Source organism: Gigantopelta aegis, chromosome 4 (genome assembly GCF_016097555.1).
Source record: "Gigantopelta aegis isolate Gae_Host chromosome 4, Gae_host_genome, whole genome shotgun sequence".
Taxonomy (NCBI): domain Eukaryota; kingdom Metazoa; phylum Mollusca; class Gastropoda; order Neomphalida; family Peltospiridae; genus Gigantopelta; species Gigantopelta aegis.
In genome coordinates, this window is record NC_054702.1 from 80817801 (window position 1) to 80844555 (window position 26755).

The 26755-nt window shown below is 37.4% G+C and overlaps 1 protein-coding gene across 1 annotated transcript in view; it reads left to right on the forward strand.

Annotated features, from left to right (window-relative positions):
- LOC121370016 (neuroglobin-like) overlaps positions 1 to 26755 on the forward strand; it is a 64003-nt gene that overhangs the window by 8691 nt on the left and 28557 nt on the right. Inside the window, exon 2 of the mRNA XM_041495110.1 lies at positions 12959 to 13095. Coding sequence (XP_041351044.1) covers positions 12959 to 13095 — 137 coding nt within the window. The remainder of the gene's footprint in view (positions 1 to 12958; positions 13096 to 26755) is intronic.

The following is a 26755-nucleotide window of genomic DNA, read 5'->3' on the forward strand; positions in this document are numbered from 1 at the left end:
ATAACATCTAAGTAAAGTATGATTTAAGTTATGAAAAATGGTTATAATAGTCAAAAATATGCCTTAGTGTTTAAAAACTAGGGTATGTCCCTTTAAGGTCCTTAATACAATTTTGCACACACGTTATGACAGAACAATACTTTTGTGTGTGTGTGTGTGTGTGTGTGTGTGTGTGTGTCACACGACGATATCCCCTATGTAGGAGATGGATTTAAAGACATCTGATTGGCAGCTCCATAGCCTCTATTAGAAATTCGCGAGAAAAAATAGGCAGATGGCCGCTGATCCACAGTTGTTTGTGAATCTTCAGCTAAGATTTATGCATGCCAGTGCCTGGCATCATAAATATTCCTACCTATGCTTTAAAAATAAAGAATGATACAGGTAAAAATTAACTGACCATGTGTTAAATATAGGAGATGCATCTTGCGAGCTGTCATCCACCCTGATTGTTTTGGTTTTCTTGCATAGACATTTTGTTTTCAAAGCTGCAATCTCACATTAATTATCATAATTTCATTTAAACATACAAACACACCTACAGTTTTAATGAATTGTGTGTGACAGTAACACAGTTGTAATAGATATTAGAAACATGTTTATAGTGCGTCCCACGGGGAACGCATTTTTTCATACTATGGAATTTACTACAAGTTATTTATTTCTGAGCCGCTTGTTTTCTAAATTACACACAAAAATAGTATATTTCCAAAACACTTTTATTTTCATTTTTACGTCAAACCAAAATTAAATTATTTACAAAAACAACAAAACATTTTTGTAGGAGGATGGGACGGACTATATGTAATATTCCGATCAGAACAGTCCCCTTCCCCACGTGCTATATTATGTTTGTTTTTTTCAATGTATTTCCGGGGACGCATAACCAGACCCCTCCCCTTAAAAACACCACTAGCCAGTCTAGACTTCCTCTACACAATTTCCTGCACACGCGCCTGTTTGGCTAAATATTTCGTTTGCTGCAAATCAATTAGGCCTATATACATTGCATTATAAAGTAAATTTTGCTGTAATAACAGCTAAATATATAGTTTAACCTAAAAACATCTACCTATAGTAACAGTACTTGTACATATATATGTGTGTGTGTGTGTGTACCGCATCTAATGGCTACTCATGATGTATTCTGTATTTACTTATAGCGCAGCACAGAGCACAGTAGTACTAGCAGGGATCGATCCTACGATCTAACGTTAGCCAGGCGAAAACTCCATCACTGAACTACATGTAGCTACCTCTCCCCGCAGAAACGTCTTTCTATGGGGGCCATACAACTATTTGGTTTAAACAATATTTTTTTCACAAAAAACACGGATTGGCAAACAGGCCATTGGCCTATATTAATGCCTCTCCACACATACTTTGTTACATACAGTTTATAATATACACACGTATCAATAATAAAAACAAGTCTAAAAGACCATGGAATTAGTATACTTGTCCATGCGTACACATACCAACATATATAAATATACCCGATTTCCTAAGATTAACTTACATCATCAGTGATTGTCGCCTACCGCCCACATTACAGCAGCCAAACTTGCAAGTGACAGTGTTATATAGGACAAATGGCAAATTAAAACGTGAAGCGTTTTGGCAATTCGAAATGAATCGATTCTGCTCTTCGTAAATTTAGGTCCAGAGGGTAATCATTATTACCATATAGCACTCACTGTATGGAGGTCAAAACCACCATTATAAAAATACGTAGCTGTACCACTATTTCATTCAATGTGCAACGAGAATATAGTTCCATTGAAAAAAGTATCTTTTTATTTAGTTTTATTTTGTTTTGTTAGAATCAGAACTGATTTGACGATTAAAGTTATTCAATATTGAAAGGGTGTCCAATTCCTATAAATACGGTGTAAAAACATGTTGATTCCTGCATCTTGAACCGAATGCCATATTAGGTAGTGTGCTGTTCGTTCACTGTGGGTTAATGAGAGTTGTTTCCCTTTTTGCACCCCTCGAAAGAAAGAGCGGTAATATCTCAAACTCCAGGCAGCGGACCTTTATTATTTGTTCTCCCACCCCCCAGTAGAATGCGATACTTATTGTGGAAAATGTACTCTGATGATTTTACATTTTTATACATCCATAAATAACGTCGCCCAGACTAGTGTTTATTTTTAGTAATGAGAAATATGGCTAACCAGAACACTACAGTGGAGACTCTGGCTACTAAATAGCATGTCGATAGTTCCGTCAGAAATAAGATTCGTAAACAAATATTACATTCATTTTATTCAAATACTGTATTTGCCAATCCATGAGCGAAAGATCGATATGTAATAAACCATGCTGTTTAACGAAGGACGAGATATTCGACTGAAATGGAGTTCTGTTTTAGGCGATAAATAACTCTCGAGGTTAACTTACAAGTATGACGAACAAGACACTTTTGCATTCAAGTTGTTGGATTAATGTAATTTGCATATATACATATACACGAACCACTTGCTAATTTAGTTAAGGTAAAACGTTAAAGTTAAAAGTTTATTTTGTTTAACGATACCACAAGAACACATTGTTTTATTTATCATCAGCTATATTTTTTTCCATTAGCAGTAAAGGGTCTTTTATATGTACTTTCCTACAGACTGGACAGTACATACCACGACCTTTGATACACCACTCAACGGTGCACTGGTTAGGACGTGAAAACCCCCCAACCCAATCAGAGAATGGATCCACTGAGGTGATTCGATCCAACTACGCAGGCGAGCGCTCTATTGATTGAGCTAAATCTCGCCTCCTGTTTAGTTAAGATTGTAAATAGAGAAAACTACATAAATGGTCATTAGAGATAATTTATCTTACAACGAGTTAAAGTCGTATTTAACAAGCAAAAACATGTTGTTTATGCTTTTAAAAAACGAACTAAGATAACTGGTATCTAACGGACACGAATGCAATATTCTGTTTCCTATATATCCTGAAAAACCTGGTTTAAAATAAATGTAAATTTCTTTTCCAACTAAAACGTATTTACGGCACCCGTGCAGCAGTTGTCATACAGTAATCAGTTTCAGGTTAACGTACACGTCACAGAGCAATCAATTTTGGTCGTTCTTATTTTATTGGATGGTATGGCTGTGGTGACCGGGTCATCACCGTGGACAAGTCTAGAAAGGTGATCTCCAACATACGTTATAGACAATATTGATCAACAACGGGTCATCTCTTACACGAGTGTGCAACATATCGATTTATTTATTTAATCAATTTATTATTTTCCTATTAGTCAAGGGGGCGGAACATAGCTCAGTGGTAAAGCGCTCGCTTGATGCGCGGTCGGTTTGGGATCTATCCCTGTCGGTGGGCCGCCCACTGGGTTATTTCTCGTTGCAGCCAGTGCACCACACGACTGTTATGTCAAAGGCCGTGGTATGTGCTATCCTGTAGGTGGGATGATGCATATAAAAGATTCCTTGCTACTAATGGAAATTACCAAATGTTTGACATCCAATAGCCGATGATTAATAAATCAATGTGCTCTAGTGGTGTCGTTAAACAAAACAAACTTTAGTTTTATTTTATTTGTTGACTGGCCTCGATTGAGTGATTGAGTGCATAAGGCTGGTAAGGTACTGGATTCGTCTATCGGTACCGGCTCCCACCTAGAGCGAGTTTAACGACTCAGTGGGTAGGTCACTGGTGTAAGGAAACCACACCGACTTCTGAACTAACCATTAAGCTACTGTCCTCAACAGACAGTCAAGGTAGCTGAGGTGTGTGTGTGCCCAGGACACCGTGCTTCAAACTTAATTGGATAGAAGCACAAACATAACTATATGTATACATAAAATGAAATGTTTATGTATTTATATATTTTATTTTTTAAACAACTCATAAGAAAAATGCTTTCCTACGGCCATTTACGTAGTATTCTCTACACTCCACTCCACTGTCAGTAGGGTTTACTGCCTCGAGCGCTGGGCTCTTATTACGCCAACTTAGCCACTAACTTACTTCTAACCAACCTTTCAAACACTACATCACTATGATCCTTCCGCCATATAGTGTATAGAGTAGCAGTCCGACTGGGGATTGTCCCTTTTCGTTGATCGTGTGTACCATGACTGCTATATCAAAGGCCGTGGTGTGTGCTATCCTGTCTGTGGGGTGGTGCACATGAAAGATCCCTTCCTACTAATGGAAAAATTTATCGGGTTTCCTATCTATGACTATAGTATATGTTTCCAATAGTCGATGATTAATAATAACAGTCACTAGAACACATTGGTTTATTAATCATCGGCTATTGGATGTCAAACATAAATTCTTACATATAGCATAGTGGTGTCGTTCAACAAAACAAACCTTTTAAGCTTTTTGTTGACTGATAGGGAAGAAGTTTGTTTTGTTTGACGACAACACTAGAACACATTGATTTATTAATTCAATATTGAATGTTGTATTTCGTACCCTGGCATGGTTACCCGCATAAACCGCATAAACTTCTAGCGCATTCTAGAGGAAATATCCGACGCCGTATAACCGTAAATAAAATGTGTTGAGTGCGTCGTTAAATAAAACATTTCCTTCTTCTCCTGGGAATGTCTAGATAAATATGGATATTCGTTATCTTTTGGTCAAAATAGCGTGGCAAACACGGCATGTTTTCATGAAAACGGCCATGTTCGTTTATAGTAGCAAAGCAATATGTAAGAAGCTACACGATTAGCCCACGTTGTCTTACAGGGAATGGATGACATGAGGCCAATTCCAGATCGGTTTATGTGGGTAACTATGCCAATGTACGAAATGTAGAATACTATACGGAATGTACCAATGGCTTGCAAAGATGATAGTGTGCATAGCATACATGTGAAGAACTTTGGAATATGGCTTTGTTTTTTCGACAAGCATGCGTGCGTCTCTCTCTCTCTCTCTCTCTCTCTCTCTCTCTCTCTCTCTCTCTCTCTCTCTCTCTCTCTCTCTCTCTCTCTCTCTCTCTCTCTCTGTGTGTGTGTCTCTCTCTGTGTGTGTATTGGTGTGTGTGTAAATTTGCGCCAGTGCGTGCTTCTCTGTGTATTAAATTACGATTTATCCCCACGAAGCAGACACCCGAGTTATACCACGACACAAAATCGTTCCATTTCGTTTCAAATGACGTCTACCTAAACGTTTGACATGCCTTCGTACTTATATAGTCTATCTCGAAACTGTATATAATGGCGATTTCCTTTCAAAAATGTACTGACTATTGCTTTTAAATGTAAAACATTATATTGTCAATTATAAAAAAAAAACCTCGATACAAGCAGAAAACGAATCCCGCAAATGTCATTTTTGACCGAAGGCGTTAGCCTGAGGTAAAAAAATTAAACATTTGCGGGCATCAAATAGACAATAACACTCACAAATCTAAAAACTCCATATGGTTATGTCCATTGTAAACTGAATCGTTTTTCTACAGAACTAACTGTATATTAGCTACAGTCCAACTGTAGACCCTTAAATCGTCAACTTCGCCTGTTGCAATTACTAATAACGTCATTTTCTAATGACGTCATTAGCTTTCCGGGTGTTATTTTCATATAATTCCAATCTCTAAAAATCCCTTTATTATAAACCCTTGGATTGGTTAAATTCGTATCACGTGATGATAAAAACTGGCATTCATAGCACCATGAATCTCAGTTTAGCACTATTTTTGGCTATATAGCCGGAACTACTTTATGAATTATGTCAACAAAGGAATCCCCGAGGAATTTCCTTGAGATTCTATTTTTAGACATCAAACAGTAATCGTCTGCCGTCAAACTTGTAAACATCTAAAAATCTTCACATATAAATTATACCATACAAAATAGGTCGCTTCAGACATTTTTTATTAAAGGTTAAAAGTTAATGAAATTACTTACGTTACATGTTTATAGTGAATTCAAAATCCCACAGCTAAAAATCTATTTTGTCGATCCAAAAAAAGTGTATAATTCCAATGGAATTTGGTCTTTTACAAAAGCGATTTCAAAAACAAAATTCAGTCACAATTACAAGGCCAGCAAACACAGAAACTCGCGACACACCTGTTTCATCCATTTCCGGAAACATTGAAACCACTTTCTCCATGTCAAATCTATCAACACATGGAATTTTCACGCACTCAAATATTTTATAACTGTAATTTCAACGTCGTAATTGGTAAATCTGGACAGTAATAAAAAAATGGCGCCCATCCACAGTTCGTAGTTAAATATTCATACACCAACCGCTTCACATATAAATTATACCATACAAAATAGATCGCTTCAGACATTTTTATTACAGGTTAAAAGTTATTAAAATTACTTACGTTATATGTTTTTAGTGAATTCAAAATGTTTCTACTTGGTATTGATATTTAATGCAAAAAATTAATATGAATTGTATTAATGATTGTAACATTGTCATTCTCTCATTCGGCTATTGACGGGAAAAGCCGAAACTACCATAGGCATTCCGCTAATGTTGAGTATGAATTTCGTGTTAATAAAATAGTAAATAGTTGGAAAATAGAGTTCACTTTTTATTTTAAAGAGGTTTACATTAATGACATGGTTATGTGTTTGGAATTATAAGAATTGAACGTGAATATTTTTGAGTTTCATGCTAGTATGAAACGCAAAACCGCTTTACACACTTTAGTATGAATGGCTTCGCGCTAACGCGCTACGCCATTCATACAGTGTGTAAAGCGGTTTTGCGTTTCATACTAGCATGAAACTCAAAACATTTCACGTTCAATTCTTAATTGATCCCGGAAAAACAACGTAATTAACCAATCACAATACAGAACACACTCCAGTCAGTTTACAATGACGTATGACACGCAGAGGAATGCGGAAATAAACAGTTGAAACATTACCAAGACAAAAATCAAATTCGAGACATTATAACCAGCAAGTGTGTCAAAATCATATTAATAGCAAAAAAATATAATAAATCTGAACATTCATTTATACTGAACAGTTACTGATTACCTCCAAATGCATTTTTTTTTTTTTTTGTAACATAAAATCCTGACGGTGCCGATTCCAACTGCATTTTTATGTACCATGTATCGTCCGTGGCCCTGTTTCGGTGGTTTCGTCATTTGTGCTCAACGGTACGTACATTTGCAGATTTCTGACATCGTTGACTTTTGCATGGGGAAAGTAAACAAAACAGAAATGTTCGTAAAAATAAGATTAAAACGAGCAAAGAAAGCAAGATCGAACTTAACCCACTCATAAACACGGCACATTTCTTAAAGGTCTACAATCGTGGCACATTATTAATACACAGTATATATATAAAAACATACATAAAGATTAAATTATTAACCATAAAAAACAAAAATACCACCCCAATTATTAATAAAGCGACTTTTTGTAAAACGCTCGGAGAAAAAACACTGATCCAGTGGATTTGACCCGCATCTGACCTGTGACGTAGCATCAGGTGAATTCCACTCATTCCTTAGTAGGTTAGCATGGCAACAGCATGTAATGATCCTTCGGAAAATAGCTCATTCTTATCGTACGTTAGTTTGGACATTTTGGACTTGTCGCATTTGTCTATTTATTCTAATGCTACCTCGATTGGTGAGGAAGAAGGAGAAAATCTGTTAGGGGTACTTCCTTATCAGTTTGAACCGTAGTACACCGACGATGATCCGTCGAGCCAAATGCGGTCAGCCTATTTGCAGCATGGAGCCCGGACGTCGCCCGGGAACAAAAACAAAACCAGAATGTTAATGCCGAGGTATACATTGTTCATATTTGGCACAAAGATACACCTCAACACGATGCATTTATATATGTTAAAAAAATAAATGTAGGAAAAATATTTTTTAGAAAAAATACTAATTAATATTAACTGATGACTGGATAGCATTTAAATAATTAATGTATTGCAATTATTATTAAAAACAAACAAATACACGTACATACATTAAATATGTTTAAAAAACCCCATTAAATATATTAAACAAGGCGCATTCATCGTCAGTCTAATCATTACTTGGTTACAGACATCTACGATTGGTACGTTTCGTTTACAAAATATGAAAATAGAAGATTTTATTGTTCGATGTTAATCATTTAATTGGGTACCTTATACTGATTTTAAATATTGTATCAACCAATTTATCTTTTCGACTTGGCAACGTGATTGGGACGGTGAGGTTGCGAACAAGATTCATGCTATCAAGCCAGTCTTGGGAGAGTGGCAGTCCTCCTATAGACAGTGCAGGAAGGATGAAATAGTCTTGTGTCGTGCCCGCATCGGTCATACTCACTTGACCCATTCATTTATCTTAAAGAAAGATCCTCCACCTCAGTGTGAGCACTATCCGTGTACTCTGACTGTGCGCCACATTTTGGTGGAGTGTACCCATTTGAAAGAAATTCGAAAAGATATATTTGGACCACGAACTGTGATGGAATCCTTTCGATTCGATCCAGAACTTTTATTGCAATTTGTACGTGATACTGAGTTTTATTCTAAATTTTAATTATATCTATCTGTGATATTTGTATTTTTACAGTCCTTTACACTGTGTTTTTATTTAACTGTTGAATTTTTATATTGATGATGATCATCACACTGTTGTTGCAATTTACCATAGTTTGACACCCAATAGCCGATGTATTTTTCGTGCTGGGGTGTCGTTAAACATTCATTCATTCATTTAATTTGTTAATTAAAGGCTTATTTGCAAAAGCAATACATGTCTACAGATTTCGCAGACATCGGTAGCTCGAACAGCATGTGACACAGTCGGCTTACTACGAGATCAAGGAATCTAAGTGGTTGTGTGTGTACTGCCAATATCTGTGATTATGTAATGTCCGGGTGCACGTTTGTTCCTAATTTGCTCTGTCGGTGTCGGAAAGTGTGAATTCCGTTGTAATGAACAGAATAACACTGATGTACGTTTATTCCCGACAATTGGTGGTCAGATGGTGTAAATGTCGCAGTAACGACGGTCGTTGTAACGAGGTCTGACTGTCACTGTATATGTTAAAACAATAAATGTAGGAAAAATTTATTTTTAGAAAAAATCGCATTAACATTTGGTAGGCCTATCTGTTTTTGTCTTCGGGCGATGTTCTGCATATCGTTATGTAAACATGAAAAATGCGATTTTTCTTCTAAAAAATATTTTTCCTACATGTATTTTTTTAACATATATAAATGCATCGTGTTGAGATGTATCTTTGTGCCAAATATGAACAATGTACACCTCGGCATTAACATTCGGGTTTTGTTTTTGTTTCCGAGCGACGTTCGGGCTTCGGGCTGCAAATAGGCTGAACAGGCGGGGGGGGGGGGGGGGGGGGGGGGGGGATATGCAAACTTCTTTTGCCTTTAACTGTAACTTTTGTACATCCATACACCGAACAATGGTTCACCATGTTTCACATTTGAAAAATATCTTCAAAATAATATTCCAAATATACAATTCAATTCAAAAGAATAACATTTTCGCGTTTTAAAAATACACGTGTTCCACTTCCATGTAAAGTGTCTGAAAGGCTGCGAATCGCCTTTCATGTAATGCCTGTTGTCGCGTCACGGGGTCACGTGACTGAACTCTCGGAGTTCAGAGGCTTTTTGGCAAGCGGTGGGGAAAACGCGACTTTTTATTGCGAATGTATTAAAAAGCGGTAAATTTTTTAACATTTATTTTATTGATACTTCATATATATTGTAAAAGGTATATGTAGATGCCAAAAAATAGTGAATTACGTTTTTGATAAATGTAGACCTTTAAAATATAAAATATTTTAAAAATAAATTATTATAAGTACATGTTTTGTTGAACAACATACATGTTTTGATAAAAAACTAAAAAGTTTTGTGTTGGAAAGTTTTGGCTGTAAGCTATACCACTAAACGTTTCACTCACCGAGTAACGTAGTTAACAATATTTACTGCTGATGCATGCCACAGTTTTTGACGCACGTCCAGTGATCTTTGCTACATAGAGGCCAGTTTAGTGCTCATTTGAAGCGTAGTTCCTAATAAAAAGGTAGCTATTTGAATAACAACTGAATGTTTATAAATATTGATATGATTTAGAATTAAATGCATATGCTCACCGAAACTGGTCCACCCATGATATTTTTCTAAACCTGCGAGATAGTCCTTACACAATTTGACGATTACTGACCTTGTCTTTGTCGTATTTGTGGAATTAATCTCAGTATGAATACAAATGGTATCTTTTTGCTGAAGGACAACAAAGCGTTTTGTCACAAGTTTGTGCTTGTTTACATTAGAAGTAGCAGTTGACGTTGCATTAATTGGATAGCATTTTGTCTCATCTTTATTTTCATTGGTTGAATCTCCCAGGGCAATAACACTTTTGACGGACCGGTGGGACCGTCTCAGGGAAATATCACTATTTACGGAAGGTCATGTGACTGGTTTTTGACCAATAAGAATACAGATATATTTTCATTATGTAATAATTACATGAAGGATATCAGAGGACGACCGACGATTTGAGAGGCTTCGTAAGTTTATTCCAAGAATTTTTGTCGACAAGTTTGCTGTCTTTGTGGACCTTATTTTTCTCGGCCGGCCCTATCTAGCTGCCAACAGCCAACCGCCTTTGTGCATACATCATGTTTCCCCTGCTCGTGTTGTAACCTCACCGTGGTGCAGGGATGTAACTTTCTCTTTGAGAATGGCCAATACAGCAAAAATTGAAATTTTGAATAAAAGTCAGTATCTATCTGTGATATTTGTATTTTTGCAGAGTTCTTTACACTGTGTTTTTGTTTAAATCTTGAATTTTTATATTGATGTTGATCATCACTTTATTTGTTTGCATTACCATAGTTTGACACCCAATAGCCGATGTATTTTTAGTGCTGGGGTGTCGTTAAATATTCATTCATTCATTCAACATTTTGATATAAGATGTGCTACGAGAGAATCTAGATACACTGAATATGACTATTTTAGCATAGCGGGTAAGCACATTACAAAATCGATATTCACCAGTTATTATGCAAAGATTGCGTGGGAGCTATTAACTTGTAGTTATCACACATAAACACAAAACATAAAGAACTATGGCAATTATAACCATGACATTGCACCTTTAAGATCATGATTCGCAGTATATATTAATTGATGAGATGAAAACACGTGGGTGAGACACGAACGTTGTAAACACTGTTGAAGAATACACGCTGTGTGTATGTATACACCATCTCCTCGGGCAGGAGTCGTACTTGAAGCTATTACATCGACGTCGTTATTGACATACACATAGTTCTTATTGTTCTATCGATCCCTTAATGGGTGACATTATGTCGATTATCCCTTCTGTTGTTAGTTTTCGCGAGTCATTATTTTAACCACGTCTAACAAGGACTATTTATTTACGAAATCCTCTCATATTAAGCCATGGCGCTATTTAAAGAAAGATCACCCCTGGAACAACAATACAACGACAACAAAAACAACGAAGATGACTACGTCAGCGACAACTCTGATACGGCTAATAATTATTAAATACAAACAACATACAGTATCAAAACAACCACGTGCAGCATTCACCTGCAGATAAAGCGCTTTCAGAATATACCATTCTCAATATATATATATATATATATTCCGTTATTTTGACTTGTTCATAAAATGCACCTGTTCATAAAGTACACAAAAATGAATATGCATGTATATGTTTTAAGGACGACCTCTTTATACAAATACGGCATTGAGTTTTTGAAGACGCGTGTGAAGGAAGTTCTCAGGTGGTTAGGTCTAGACTTTGGGAGTGAAGTATATAGAGGAGGGGGAGTGGGTGGTGATGGTGATGGTGAAGAAACGCTCCCCCGGAAAATAAATTGTTTTAACCTTGAGCGGGGCTTGGGGGTAGGGGAGGGTTCGACCCTCGAAACCCACCCCTGCACACGAGCCTGTTTTAGGATATGTTTTTTCCAAGATTATATATAGTTTTTGAATTACATCGTTTTTTTCTAAAAAAACCCCAAAAACATTACAGTACAGAGAAAAACATCTAAATCATTGTAAACATCATGATGAAGTCATTTATATTTTGCTAAAAGACTCAAACTATTATCTAAATATTGTTTTGTGATGGACTGGGGCTAGAGATTGAATAAGAATATATGTTTTTAAATGAGCACGTAAGAGCTCTGCACCCAAGAGAGGATTCAAAACACTCCCACCTATTAAAACTAGAATACATCTGTAAACGAAGTGGATGGTTTCACGTACACGTCTTCCTTTGCTAATGAAAGAATAGTCTCTTTATATTCCATACACACGACCCCATTGTATTAATCATTACTAGCTAAAGGTTTCTTCTCTAATTATCTAGAACCACGCACAGACATGATAATATGTAAGTAGTCTATATACATACTTTTTATTAAACTGATAATTATTGTTATATTTTATGTTGGATATTTTCACCACTTTCCATACAATGTAAATTGTATATGTATTGTACATGTATAATGCAATTTAACATTTGTAACGCCTATGAACAGTATGTTTACGGCCGATAACGTATAGTAGAACAACTTTCACTGACATTATCTTGAGTATTGCTAAACCAATAGCCATTTCCTTAGATAAACTATAGCTTGCATAGTGAATGGTTCTGTCCAAGTCACAAAACAGGAAACTACAAGTCTACCCACTGTTTCATTGGACGATTGCGCCACGTGGTGTAGTAAATAATCTAAACGGTGTTATAAGTATTGATACGCAGCTTTCAGGCGTCATGTTTAATAAGACGGACACCGCATGAAAGTAAAAAAGAAAACCAGTCGATAGAATGGCAGCAGCTTATCGATAGTCAGGCGTGTGGCCGGTTAGGAGTTTATATGGCAGCACTCGTCGTCTCATTCATTAACCACTGACATGTTCGCCAGGAACTCTATTTCGTGTATGTGATGTGATGGGTATTTTCCAGTCCATGTCATGCGTGGAGAAGGATTCCAAGAACCAGCTATGTGTCTATCTGACTGCCAAGCAGATCAAGTTGGTTCAAGACACGTGGCACGAAATAAACAACGACATTCCAACTCTTGGAGTCACCATCTTTGTCAAGTAAGTAAAATAAACGAAAGTCATAGGAGATTCAAAAAAAAGGTTCTTAACGACTTTTTTTCGACCATTCTTAAAAAAACGATTCTGGGTTTGCTGCCTTTAAAAGAAATTTCACACTAATAAAGCCCTTTTAACAACTGAAATTGGATATTGAATACATTTTCTTGTTTTGAATATCGGGATTCATATATCCAATGCGTTGTTTGTCTTCCTAAAGTTTGTACATGTCCACACTTTATTTATCTCCCAATAATTTCGTACGTATTCAAAAATATATATTAGGACGTAAATTGAAGTTTGAGCTACTACAAACATGATGACGACCAGAAACATATTGTATATACTTACACTATAAAGGCCACCGCAGACCTTTGCAACAACGTGTGCGCTGGCCTGCGATGCAATTTTTGTTGCATGCAACTGAAATTGCTCCGATCAAACATGTTTGATTTTATTGCATGTAATTGCATCTAATTGCACGCTGTTGCAAACGTGTGCGCCTTCCATGCAACAAAACGTTGACGTAATAATTTAAACTGCCAATGAACGGATAGATAGTGATCACATGACTCAAAATGGCAGCCTCCTGCAGCATGTGGTCTACAGAAAAAGAGGATGAATTAGTGGTGATATGGCAGACAATACCATGTCTTTTTGACACAACATCCCCTGAATATAGCAATAGGGCTAAAAGGGAGATGTGTCTTGCAGAGATGGAATCTGCGCTTGGAATATCAGGTATGTTTATACAGGTGTTCTACATCAATTGTGTGGTTATATCCTAAAGGACCAAAAAGCGTGTGGGACAAATTAAGTGCAACTTTACGTAAATTCAGTCTTCTACGTCATAACAAATATGTTGTAGAACATATCTCGATGACCACCGTCGAAACAAATACGGGGGAAAACCGCCATTTTGACTGTCACGTGATCACTGCCAGACTAAAATTGCTGGTTGTCGCATGTGTGTGCGGATCAGTGCAACGACAAAAAAGTTGCTTGCAATCATGCAATTTCAGTTGCATGCGACAAAGTTGCAAATGTCTGCGGTGGCCTTAAACAAATCCTCAGGAATGTAGAGTATTGAATGTGTTATTTGAATCGTTAAAAACGCTCTACTAGTCAAAACGGCAGCAAAACTCGTTAACAAGAAGATTAGTCCTACTCAGTTAAGGAACTTCCGGTCGGGATCTAGTCAGTCGGTAGAGCGCTCATCTGACATCCTAGGCTCATACGATCGAACGCGTTCGGCGGATTCATAGTCCTTTCCCCATGGTATGTGTTGTCCTTTCTGTAAGAGATTCTTTGATGCTGATGAAAGAAAACCCATGTGAGTTTCCTTTGAAGATTTTGTCAGAATGATCAAATCAATGTACGCCAGTGGTGTTGTTAAACAACATAAAGCAAACTAAGCTACTAGACACATTTTATACAAACTAAAACACAGTCAAGTCTTGATGATTTACATCTTCAAATGAAATAGTTAAACTTTCTAGAAAGATTAACTATTGCTTATTATTTCGACAATCGTGTAAAAACAATGGCATATCTACCAGTGTGTATGGCTGCCATACTACAACCCGGTAGCAGATATCTACTATCTGTGTGGGGGTGGGGTCAACGATTTGACAAAGTGTGAGGGGTGTTAGAAATTTCGTTTTACTGTTCTTGAAACGGTACATTGTTAAACTGAAAATGAAATTTCCAAACAAAACGCTATGTGTGTGTGTGCCACAATATATATATATATATATATATATATATATATATATATATATATATATATATATATATGTGTGTGTGTGTGTGTGTGTGTGTGCGTGTGCCACTATATATATATATGTGTGTGTGTGTGCGTGTGTGTGTTTGCGCGCGCGCACAAGTGTGTGGAAGTGTGTGTGTGTGTGTTTCTGTACGCATGCATGCATGTACGCATGCATACGTATGTACAAAAGTAGGTGTATAAGTGTCCAGGATCCAGGGGTAGGGTGCTGTTGGCGTGCATTCCTAAAAGTTCGAAGTGTTAGAATATACATTGTTTAACGTATGTATACAACCATCTTATTTGTTTTTAGTGGAGGGAGACGTAATGTTTGTGTCGGCTCAGAGTTTCGTAGGAAGATTACCAATTATAAAAATAACGCGTATTAGAGTGCTTTGGAATAATGTCGATGTCCTCTCCATAGAAAAATTATGCATCTGCCCCTGCCATCAAATCCAATCCCATAGACTACAATGAAGCCATATTTGTCTAAAATTGCCACATACACTTTCAGTCAACAAATGGAGGGAGGTAGGGAGAGATAAAGAGAGTTTTCTTTTTGTTTGTGTTATTGTATATAGAACTATACTACATGTACTTGTTCTAATAAAATCAGTTAGGAAATGCTAACACGTGCAAACTTTAAGATGGACTCTTGATGGATATGTGGCCAATTTAAGTTTGAAAATAAAACAAAATTAATTTGATTTCCGAATGATTAGTTTTTGGCACCTTACTTTGCACCTTAATCAAACCTTGCACGTTAGATTTTATATGTTTCTTACAGGCAAGGCGTGGCGGGTGTGTGTGTGTGTGTGTGTGTGTGTGTGTGTGTGTGTGTGTGTGTGTGTGTGTTAGTCCCCCAAATAATTCTGAATAAAAAATATTATTGGTATAAATCTAAAGGCAGAGATGAATTTTTCTTGTACAATACAGGAAATTGCATTTTAGGACATCTAGTTTTCAAACGTTTACGAGTGAGCGTACCCTCGAACCCACTAGAAACTTTGCTTTGCGCTCTCAATGTCTACTTGCTTCCGCCATGCCGGTCTTACTGCAGCAACGATACCATTAAACAAAACTTATTTATGATACTTTTCAAATATAAAGAAAGAGATGTTTTATTTAACGACGCACTCAACACATTTTATTTACGGTTATATGGCGTCAGACATATGGTTAAGGACCACACACATATTAAGAGAGGAAACCCGGTGTCGCCACTTCGTGGGCTACTTTGTCCGATTAGCAGCAAGGGATCTTTTATATGCACCATCCCACAGACATGATAGTACATACCACAGCCTTTGTTACACCAGTTGTGGAGCACTGGCTAGAACGAGAAATAGCCCAATGGGCCCACCGACGGGGATCGATCCCACACCGACCGCGCATCGAGTGAACGCTGTACCACCTCCCGCCCCCCTTTTCAATATGTTCTGTATCTCATGAATCTTGTTTAGAAGCGTCGTATTTTTTATGATTTGTAATTTATTCGATTCAAATCTACTATTTTGATCTATTGTAGTATTATGCCATATTCACTTCTAGCATCTGTTATTTAAGTTTAAAAGGCCCTCATAAACAAGACGGTTTACCATTGTTTTCTCGTCTGCTAGCTACCATGGTAAAATACTCTTACATAACCGAAAAACTAATGTCATGAATAAATTTACAAGGGTTCATTCAAGATATGACATGGCCCATCTTTGTCTTGACACTAGAAACAACTAACTATCGGATTATTTTATATATTGATATCTTAGGGGCCATTCACAATTATCAACATTATCATAAGTGTACAAAGAGTGCACTTTTTCATGACCCCCCCCCCCCCCCTCCCCCCCATAAGTGTACAAAATAAAATGTTGATTTGTTTTGTCCATCTTTTATTGGCAGTTATATTAGAATGTCACTAGCCACTGGAGTGGGCCTATCATAATCTAGAAGCCATGTTCAAGTGATTTTCTTGGGTCTTCCTTTCTTTTGCTTGTGATTGTCCTGGTTTTGATGTTTCAGGAGCTGGTATCTTGTGGGATACTTCTCATTACAAATCGGGCACTTGTGGATCTTTTCATGAGCTTCGGTTGCTTTCTCTGTCCTGTCTATCGTAAACATTGTCCGCCATTCTTCTTCTTTTTTGTTATGTAGTTTACCGCCTTTGTTTCGAGAGACCCGCTGTGAGGCGTAGTTATCTGTGAGGTATCGGTGTTTAAAATGGGTGCTGAATAGGTGCTGTTTATAATAACGACAATTAGGGGGAAAATAGATTTCTCGGAAAGTTATAAATCGACATTTATTTGTATTTCTAAAAAGCGTACAGCGGCTGTTAACCCCCTCCCCACCAGCGTACGGTTTGTACGCTTATGTTAATGTTGACAATTGTGAATGACCCCTTAGTTAGCCAGTAGCAACTTGCTTTATTTGTGTGTGGGTGATATGCTTCTCACACATATCATCCAGAGCGAGTTTTAACGACTCAATGGGTAGGTGTAAGACCACTACACTCTCTTGTCTCTCACTAACCACTAATAACTACATGTAACTCACTGTCCTCGACAGACAGTCCAGACAGCTGAGGTGTGTGCCAAGGACAGCGTGCTTGAACCTTAATTGGATATAAGCACAAAAATAAAATAAAACGAATGAATGATATAGTGGTTTTCTTGTACAATGTAATGGGGGCGGGATATAGCTCAGTCGACATATGCTTAGGTCGTAGGATCGAATACACCCGTTATGGTTTTCCCGTCCAAACCAGTGCCCCCCTCCCCCCCACCCCGATTGGTATTTCAAAGACAGTGGTATGTTCTGTCATGTCTGTGGGCAAATGCATAAACAAGATCCATTGTTAATAATGAAATCTTTTTTTTAGCGGGTTTCCTGTGTGTCAGAATTATGAAAAGTTTCATACCAAGAGCCGATATTTAGTTAACCAGTCTGATCTAGGTGCTGTCGTAGTTAAGCCATCGGACATAATGGTGGAAGGTACAGGGTTCGCAGCCCGGTACCGGCTCCCACCCAGAGCGAGTTTTAACGAATCAGTGAGTAGGTGTAAGACCACAACACCCTCTTCTCTCTCACTAACCACTAACCAGATAACAACTAATCCACTGTCCTGGACAGAGATAAGACAGCCCAGATAGCTGATGTATGTGTGTGTGCCCAGGATAGCGTGCTTGAATCGTAATTGGATATAAGTACGAAAATAATTAAAAAGAAAGAAAGCATGACCTCGAGACGTTAAACACAACGAACTTTAACTTTTTATTTAGTTATGTGGTTGGATAATTGCATAAAGTGTTAATGCATATCAATACCAAAATACCCCCACCCCCGCCCCCACCCCCCAACAAAAACAACACCCACCTAAAAACCCTAAAAAAAAACCCTCCTAAAATAAAGACAGGATTGGTCATTTTTGTTGTTCGTTTTCTTCTTAAAAAAAAAAAAAAAAAAAAAAAAAATTTTTTTTTAAACCAAACATCCCAACCAAGAAAGACCATTAGATATTTAACAGCCGCTAACTGCACCAGGTGCGGGCGAACGTTCCTTCCCTGTTAATTTGTGTAAGTAGAGTTTGATTTCTGTAATCTTTTTTCGATACTGTCCGTAAAATGTCTCCACGAATCACTCAGAATGGTAATTTTTCTGTCACTACCGAACTCGTTTTTGTCATCTTTCTTTTTATACAGAGCAATAATGACGTCTTGAAAGGCAACCAGTTCTTGTTCGTAATACACCACTGCACTCATTAGGAGATAACTGCAGCAGCGACTGGAACTGTTGCTTTCGAACGCAACAACGAAATTACAGTCAGTTCCATTCAAAATGATTGCGCCTCAGCCATGCTTTAGCATCCTATTGAAAAAAACAATATCCGAAAATATTACCACTCGTTCAATATATTAATGATAGCTCTCTTTTTTTCTTCTTTATTATAAACTGAATATCGTGTTTCCATTCATCAGAAGTTTTTTGGGCAAAAAACCCATCTCGACCCAATAACGAGTTTGCTTGAATAGGCATTTCCATTACTCCCCAAAGGCAATGCGATAATAACAGAATAATGATCTCTGATAGAATTTCCTCGTAGGAGCTTTTCTAAAAATCTGCTTATTGTTACGCATGAAATATCTTTTGGTACAAACTGTGATTTTCGTCGTCACAAAAGACGGTGATTAACAATCTTAAACATCATATCAAAAACACATTGTTTTAGGCGTCCGCTGTTTTGTCGATGCAACACTATCGAGTATCACAGAAGTAACCCATTGCTACAAATTCACGTTTTTTTCAATTACCAGTAAGAAGGCTTTTGTACAAGGCCATCGTGAGCCAAATTGGGCCATCGTGAGCCAAACTGGGCCATCGTGAACCAAATGATGCCTTGTGGTTAATCACATAAAGAGAAAACGATTTTATGTATATGGTAGTTTGTGATGAGCACAATTAAACTGCCGGTTTTATGGATCAAACACACACCTTGGTGCCGGGACCTTAAGCAATTGCTTCAACTATTTCGACCTCTCAACAATGTTGCTTGTCCACAGACAGAACAGCACATACAGCCTTTGATGTAGCATTCAGTGAACGCGAATGAGTCCACTGTATGAAATCTATCATATGACCCATCGCATCTCACGCCAACACTACCGAGGTACGCCCCTCTTTTCGAGAACGGAAAACAAGTATATAGGGGTACTTGGGTGCATTAAGCGGGGTGGGAGTCTTATGGCTTTATAAGATTGGTCATGTTTCTGTTATAACAATGGCTAAAACGTTTACTCAAAAATACAACCTTTTTAACGATTGAAAGTTGATGGTCCGTTGTCCCCTCGCCTCGTGACTACTACATTTCTGTTATTCATTCTGCAACAATCTTATTTTATACATGTTTGCTTGTCGGAACAATCGATCACAGCTTGCAGAATGATAGGATATTCCCGGAAGGAGTGGATTTTCATGTGCACAAATAAAATGAGCCATCAGCGTGATTTGAAAGTGCAAAACCACTTCCTAATTTGACTTGGTCGCCGTCATTTTCTTTGCCAGACGCTGTTCAAGGACTTTCTGCTGGCACTCAAGGATCCTTGAGGATCTGCGCACCAGACCTTGTATTGTGCAACTCACAACTCGGATGATAATCATTTCCTTTAAGGACGCATGACCTGTGTACCGATGAATAATATTATTTTGATAAGAAAAGTTCATTTATCTGTATTATACTGTATTGCCCATTTATCCAAAGATCAAATAATAAAACAAACACATATACAAGCCCTCCACCCCCAAAAGTAAAACAATACAAGCTACAACAACCAAGAAAACCAACAACCCCTACCTCAAAAAGCCCACCCCACACATATGAACAACAACAATAACAACACCACCTAACCTTAAAAAAACGCTCCCCAACCCCTCTCCTACCCCCCCCCCCCACCCCCCCCCCCCCCACCCCTAAAAAATTAAACAAACAACAAAAAACACTGACAACAAATATAAAAAGTAATACATCCTTTTGACACATGACGCTACACAGGATCAAGCAGAAGAGCAGTTTGTTTTGTTTAACGACACCACTGCAGCACACTGATTAATTAATCATCGTCTGTTGATAATTCTGACTCGTAGTCATCATCAGAGTAAACCGGCTATATTTTTCCTATGCAGAAAGGGATCTTTTTATGCACTTTCCCACAGATAGGAAAGCAAATACCACGGCCATTGTCCAATTGTGGTGCACTGGTCGGAACGAGAAAAAAAACCCAATCAGCTGAATGGATCCACCGAGGTGGTTCGATCCTGCGACGCAAGCACCTCAAGCGAACACTCAACCGACTGAACTAAATCCCGCCGTTATTAGAAAGACGTATACCGGACTGCTGTTCTCAGGGCTGGGTATCTCTCCCCAAATTCTCATTGTTATTAAGTCTCTATGCTGGACTAGGATTTATTATGCTGTTGTACGCTCTAAGCTGGAGCGTGAAATTATTGATTTATTAGTTTTAATATGTGAGGGTCAGCTGTTCGCAGGGTCTCTCGACTCTTTGCTTGATGTTGTTTGTACTCATGCACTTAAGCCCATTCATTGACTCTTGTTTAATATTGTTCATTTGAATTGTTGGAATTGCTTGTTTGTTTTTGCATGCCATTTTGCCTTTTGTGGTCGGCTGCAAATTAACAATCTAGCTGTGGCAATCTTAAGCCAAAGTTGTGTGTGCGTGTGTGCGTGCGTGCGTGCGTGCGTGTGTGTGTGTGTGTAGAAATGAAAATAGGGATCAATGTTGGTTATTTTGTTTATAATAGTGTCTTGAATAACATCAAATATAAAAACTAAGACATGCAAGGCAATCGGATTCTTCTGTTACAACAGTAATCATTATATATATTTACCGGCCTCGGTGGCGTCGTGGCAGGCCACCGGTCTACAGACTGGTAGGTACTGGGTTCGCATCCCAGTCGAGGCATGGGATTTTTAATCCAGATACCGACTCCAAACCTTGAGTGAGTGCTCCGCAAGGCTCAATGGGTAGGTGTAAACCACTTGCACCGACCAGTGATCCATAACTGGTTCAACAAAGGCCATGGTTTGTGCTATCCTGCCTGTGGAAAGCGCAAATAAAAGATCCCTTGCTGCCTGTCGTAAAAAGAGTAGCCTATGTGGCGACAGCGGGTTTCCTCTAAAAACAGTGTCAGAATGACCATATGTTTGACGTCCAATAGCCGATGATAAGATACAAAAAATCAAAAATCAATGTGCTCTAGCGGCGTCGTTAAATAAAACAAACAAACATTATATATATATTATACCCCATTTCCCCGCAATCCAAAATTCATTCCGGCGAGTTTGAAATGTAACCCATTGATAACTTTAAAACACAAACTGTTATTGCCACGCACAAGAACGACTTTTGTGATGACCATGTTTATCAGTTAAGTGATCATTCATCTGTACGTTAATTGGCCTGTAGGTTAACCCGTGGACTATTTAACGACTTGATATTCGGTTCGGCAAGGGACTGTATGATGCAAGGAATCAATAACGATAAAACCCGGAACGGGAGACGGAACCATATGAGACATGTCTATCCATTCCATTCCGTTTCGTTCCGAATAAAGAGAATCCGACTTTTAGTAGATTAGTCCAAGAATTAGAATTCGGTTTCGCAGAACACTTGTAGAACGACTGTAGAATACAATACATTACTATACACGATGTGTGTATAACTGATTCTTAAAGTGGTACATTTACCTTTTATATTAACTTATTTTACTAAGAAAGGAATTCACACACAAAATCCCCACACCGCATTGTTAATGCACTCATAATGATATTTCCACGATTTTCAGCTACGACAAAATCACTGTTAGCGGAAGACCCTGAACTTCCATTTACAGGTAAAACCTTATATATAACCACAATTTAACAATACTGCGTTGTCTATGAACAGTTAAAGGAAATTAAAGGATATATCTCTATCTGTCTGTCTGTCTGTCTGTATATATGATCTAAATACTGCACGAGTAGAAGCGTTTCTGTTTCAGTAGTGATAATCTAATCTGCTTTCGTACGAAACACAATACTGACATTTGCCTTGTACCAGGATTGACCGTAAAACGGAATGTGTGTGAATGATTGATTACTACCAGTGACAGTCACGTATGTTTTAGAAGTTTTACAATCTAATTAAAATTAGCTCCACTATTACATGTGGATCTAACACCAGCCAGTTGGAGCTCATGTCCACCAATCAAAACCTTTCTTGCAAAATCCTGCCAGTGATTTAAAAATAATTTGAAAACATTCCGAATTATCCTAAGGGTATACGACATGTTTCGTGTGAATTACGAATGCCTTAAAACATGTTTTATTTTATAAAATAAATAATTTGTAATGTAAAACTGAAGACTGATTTAGTTAGTTTTTTTTTATAAATAAATAAATAATTTTTAATGTAAAATTGAAGACTGATAACCTACCCCGTACGTATTGGTATGGTTCGCTGTACTGCGGCCACTAAAATAGACTCGCCCGATATTTTTAGAATTTGTATGCTCCCAAATAACGTTATAAAAGGCGAAGTGTGATTGGTCAATATTTAAATTATTATTTACAGACGAAATGTTACCTGGACATTGGGGACTACGCAGTGTTGTTAGTTTTAAATCACTGGCAGGATTCTGCAAGTAAGGTTTTGATTGGTGGACATGGCTCCAACTGGCTGGTGTTAGATCCACATGTAATAGTGGAGCTAATTTTAATTAGATTGGAAGTTTTAATGATGGAAATAAGAGGTGAAACAATTGCTTTTGCTTCTAGGAATAAGAAAGAACAGCTAATAACATAAAAACAATTAGAAAATAAGGTATTCTGTTTAGCCAAAAGATAGGTGACTGGAGACTCACAAAAATAAAATAAAATTGAAAGGCGTTTTATTAGGTCCAAAGCTCGATAGGTGGAACACGGTGAAAAACCATAAATAATATTTTTTAGTGTAGAAAAGTGAAATCATGTGGCAAAAACATTAACTGTATTAATAGACAAGGAAAATAATGTTGTAGAAAATCAAAAGCAAATTGAGAAAGAAGTAGTAGGTTTTTTATTATGTTTTTATTTTTTCGAATACTAATCGAGATGATGAATTAATTAATGGTGACTTAGAAAGATAACTTCATAACCATACAGTTAAGAAACTAAATGATACTATGTCAAAATCACTAGAGGGAGAATTAAGCTATAATGAAGTCACTAAAGTTTTAAAGAAAATGACTAATTTTAAGTCACCTAGGACAGACGGATATACTGCTGGAATTATCAAATTCCTTTGGTCCGATATTAGTTATGTTGTCATTAGAAGTTTAAATTTTGGATATAACTTAGGTCAATTTCAGTTTCACAGAAAATGGGATTAATTACAATTATTGCAAAAGAAAGATAAGGCAAATGAATATATTAAAAATTGGAGACCAATATCACTTCTAAACGTAATTTACAAACTAGGGTTATATATATATATATATATATATATATATATTTTTATATATATATATATATATATATATATATATATATATATTTTTTTTAATATAAAAATGTATATACAAATGTAAATGACTAAATACTGCACAAGTAGAAGCGTTTCTGTTTCAATAGTGATAGTCTAATCTGCTTTAGTACGAAACACAATAGTGACATTTGCAGAATTGACCGTAAAAAGGAATGTGTGTGACAAACACGCACTGATCATTGGAATGATTGATTACCACCAGTCACAAAACAAATCCCTCCCATACGAAATATCCTATCGAGTACCATAATTGAATTATAGGTTTTCTTTGTCCAGTTATCGAAAGGTGTCTGTTCTTTATTCTCGAAGAGTGTGTTTTTGTTCAGTAATCACTGAAACATACTGAGTTTTTTCTTCTGCTTCTTTGTGTCCAAATGACGATTATAAGAACTGGAAAAAAAAGAACATTACAAATAAAATCCTCGTTTTAATATATTTTATGTGTAATATGTTGACAAGAAATATAGTGTTCAAAGTAATCAAGAAATCTTTGAATTCCAGTATGAGTAAGTACGGCATTAAACGTGACACCAAAATCGTCAAACGCGAAGTGATGGAACTGTCAGACTCAAACCAGTACAAATTAGACACGTGGTGTGAAATGACGTAGTTTTCCTTCTTGATTGTGACTGAAACATTAAAATCCTCCACATCATACTCTAGATAATGTACAACTAATTTCGCACAATGAGACGAACGTATTATGAAGAAAGTTAATACGACAGAGCGAACCTTTGCCCACAAATTATTCGTTACCTAGTCTACCTTTGCCCACAGTGCGAGCCCGACACCGACAAAACCCCTTTAATGGATCCCGAGGATCCCTGTGAACCCCCACCACCGCCCGTTTGATATGCCATTTATGCCATTTACAAAATTAAATTGCCATGAAAACGCGTCTCTGTGGATGTTTATTTCTATATTTTTCAGGGAACATACCCTACCCCCCCCCAATCTCACTCATTTTGGGAGCCTGTGGCAAACTCAAACGTGTCATTTTAAAATTAGTGTGACCCCCCCCCCCCGTTTACGAAATCCTGGATCCACCCATGAACCCAAATTGTCAATGATAATCAATCCTGTTCACAACGCAGTCTGACTTGTAAATGGATTTCACAACTTCCATTATTGCTGTCTGGCTGTGTTTGTTTACTTCTACATCCTGACATTAACATGTGAAGGGACGGGATTTAGCTCAGAGCACATTGAGTAATTGATCATAGGCTATTGGATGTCAAACATTTGATAATTCTGACATATAGTCATCAGAGGAAACCCGCTACGTTTTTCCTAATGCAGCAAGGGTTCTTTCATATGCACTTTCCCACAAACAAGAAAGAAAATACCACGGCCTTGGACCAGTTGTGGTGCATTGGTTGGAAAGTGTAAAGCCCAATCAGTTGAACGGATCCACCGAGGTGGTTCGACCCTGCGACGCAAGCACCTCAGGCGAGCGCTCAATCGACTGAGCTAAATCCCGCCCCACACAACTATGCAATCATACAAGCAGGTGTCTTTTTATGTCCATTTTCTAACGATCTATGTTAATTTTGAGATTATGACAGTGAATCATAAATTTTGAATAATATCCTTTATGACGAAGAAGTGTTTTGACAAATCATTTTGCTGCCTATCACAAACAAGCTAATGGGATGCGTAAAGGTCAAGTCATACTTTGATTGCCGAAATCATACGAAACGGAATTTTATGTTTTATTGGGTCGATGCATTGCAAACGAAAAAGCAATGTTGAACGAACGCGCACTAAAATTTAATATGACCTGTGTTAAAACCACACTGACTTCACTGAAACATGAGGGTTAGGTTGGAACTGAAACAGAACTGAGAGAATGAATGAATGAATGAATGAATGTTTAACGACACCCCAGCACGAAAAATACATCGGCTATTGGGTGTCAAACTATGGTAATGCAAATAAATAAAGTGATGATCAACGTCAATATAAAAATTCAAGACTTAAACAAAAACAGTGTAAAGAACTGTGCAAAAACACAAATATCACAGAATGTTTCGGATACTGAATCTTACTCAAAACTTCAATTTTATGCTGTATTGGCCATTCTCAAAGAGAATGTTACACCCCTGCACCACGATGAGGTTACAGCACACGCAGGGGCAGAACTGAGAGAGTCAACTACTCGCCGACAAGAGTCGGCGGAGAAGTAATTTATAAATCAGTCTTAAGACTTTTCGCTACAGACGTAAGCGTACTCGTTTTCAAAATCATGCTGTAAAATATAATGTTAAGAACAATGACAACAAAATAGCAGCAGCTTCAGTAACAACAGCAGCAGCAACAACAACAACAACAAAAACAACAACAACAAAATCGAATGAGCATCAGTTTAAGGCTGTTTAGCACATTATGTTGATCATTTAAAACGTAGTACCCATAATACAAGCTATTCCAGACAAAATTGGACTATAATATGACACGCGTGGTTTACAACTCCATAATTACTATAATTCAGCAAGTTCATTGTGGAGCAGGCTTGAACATTACATTTAGTCAACTACTGCAATTAAATACAGCATAACAAAACAATCAATGATAAACATATTTACTTTACAACACACACACACACACACACACACACACACACACACATGCACACGCACGCACACACCCATACTGACACACACACAAGCACACACCGACACACACACATGCACACGCACGCACACACCCATACTGACGCACACACACAAGCACACACCGACACACACACACACACACACACACACACACAGACACACACATATATACAGACACATACACACACACACACACACACACACATACACAC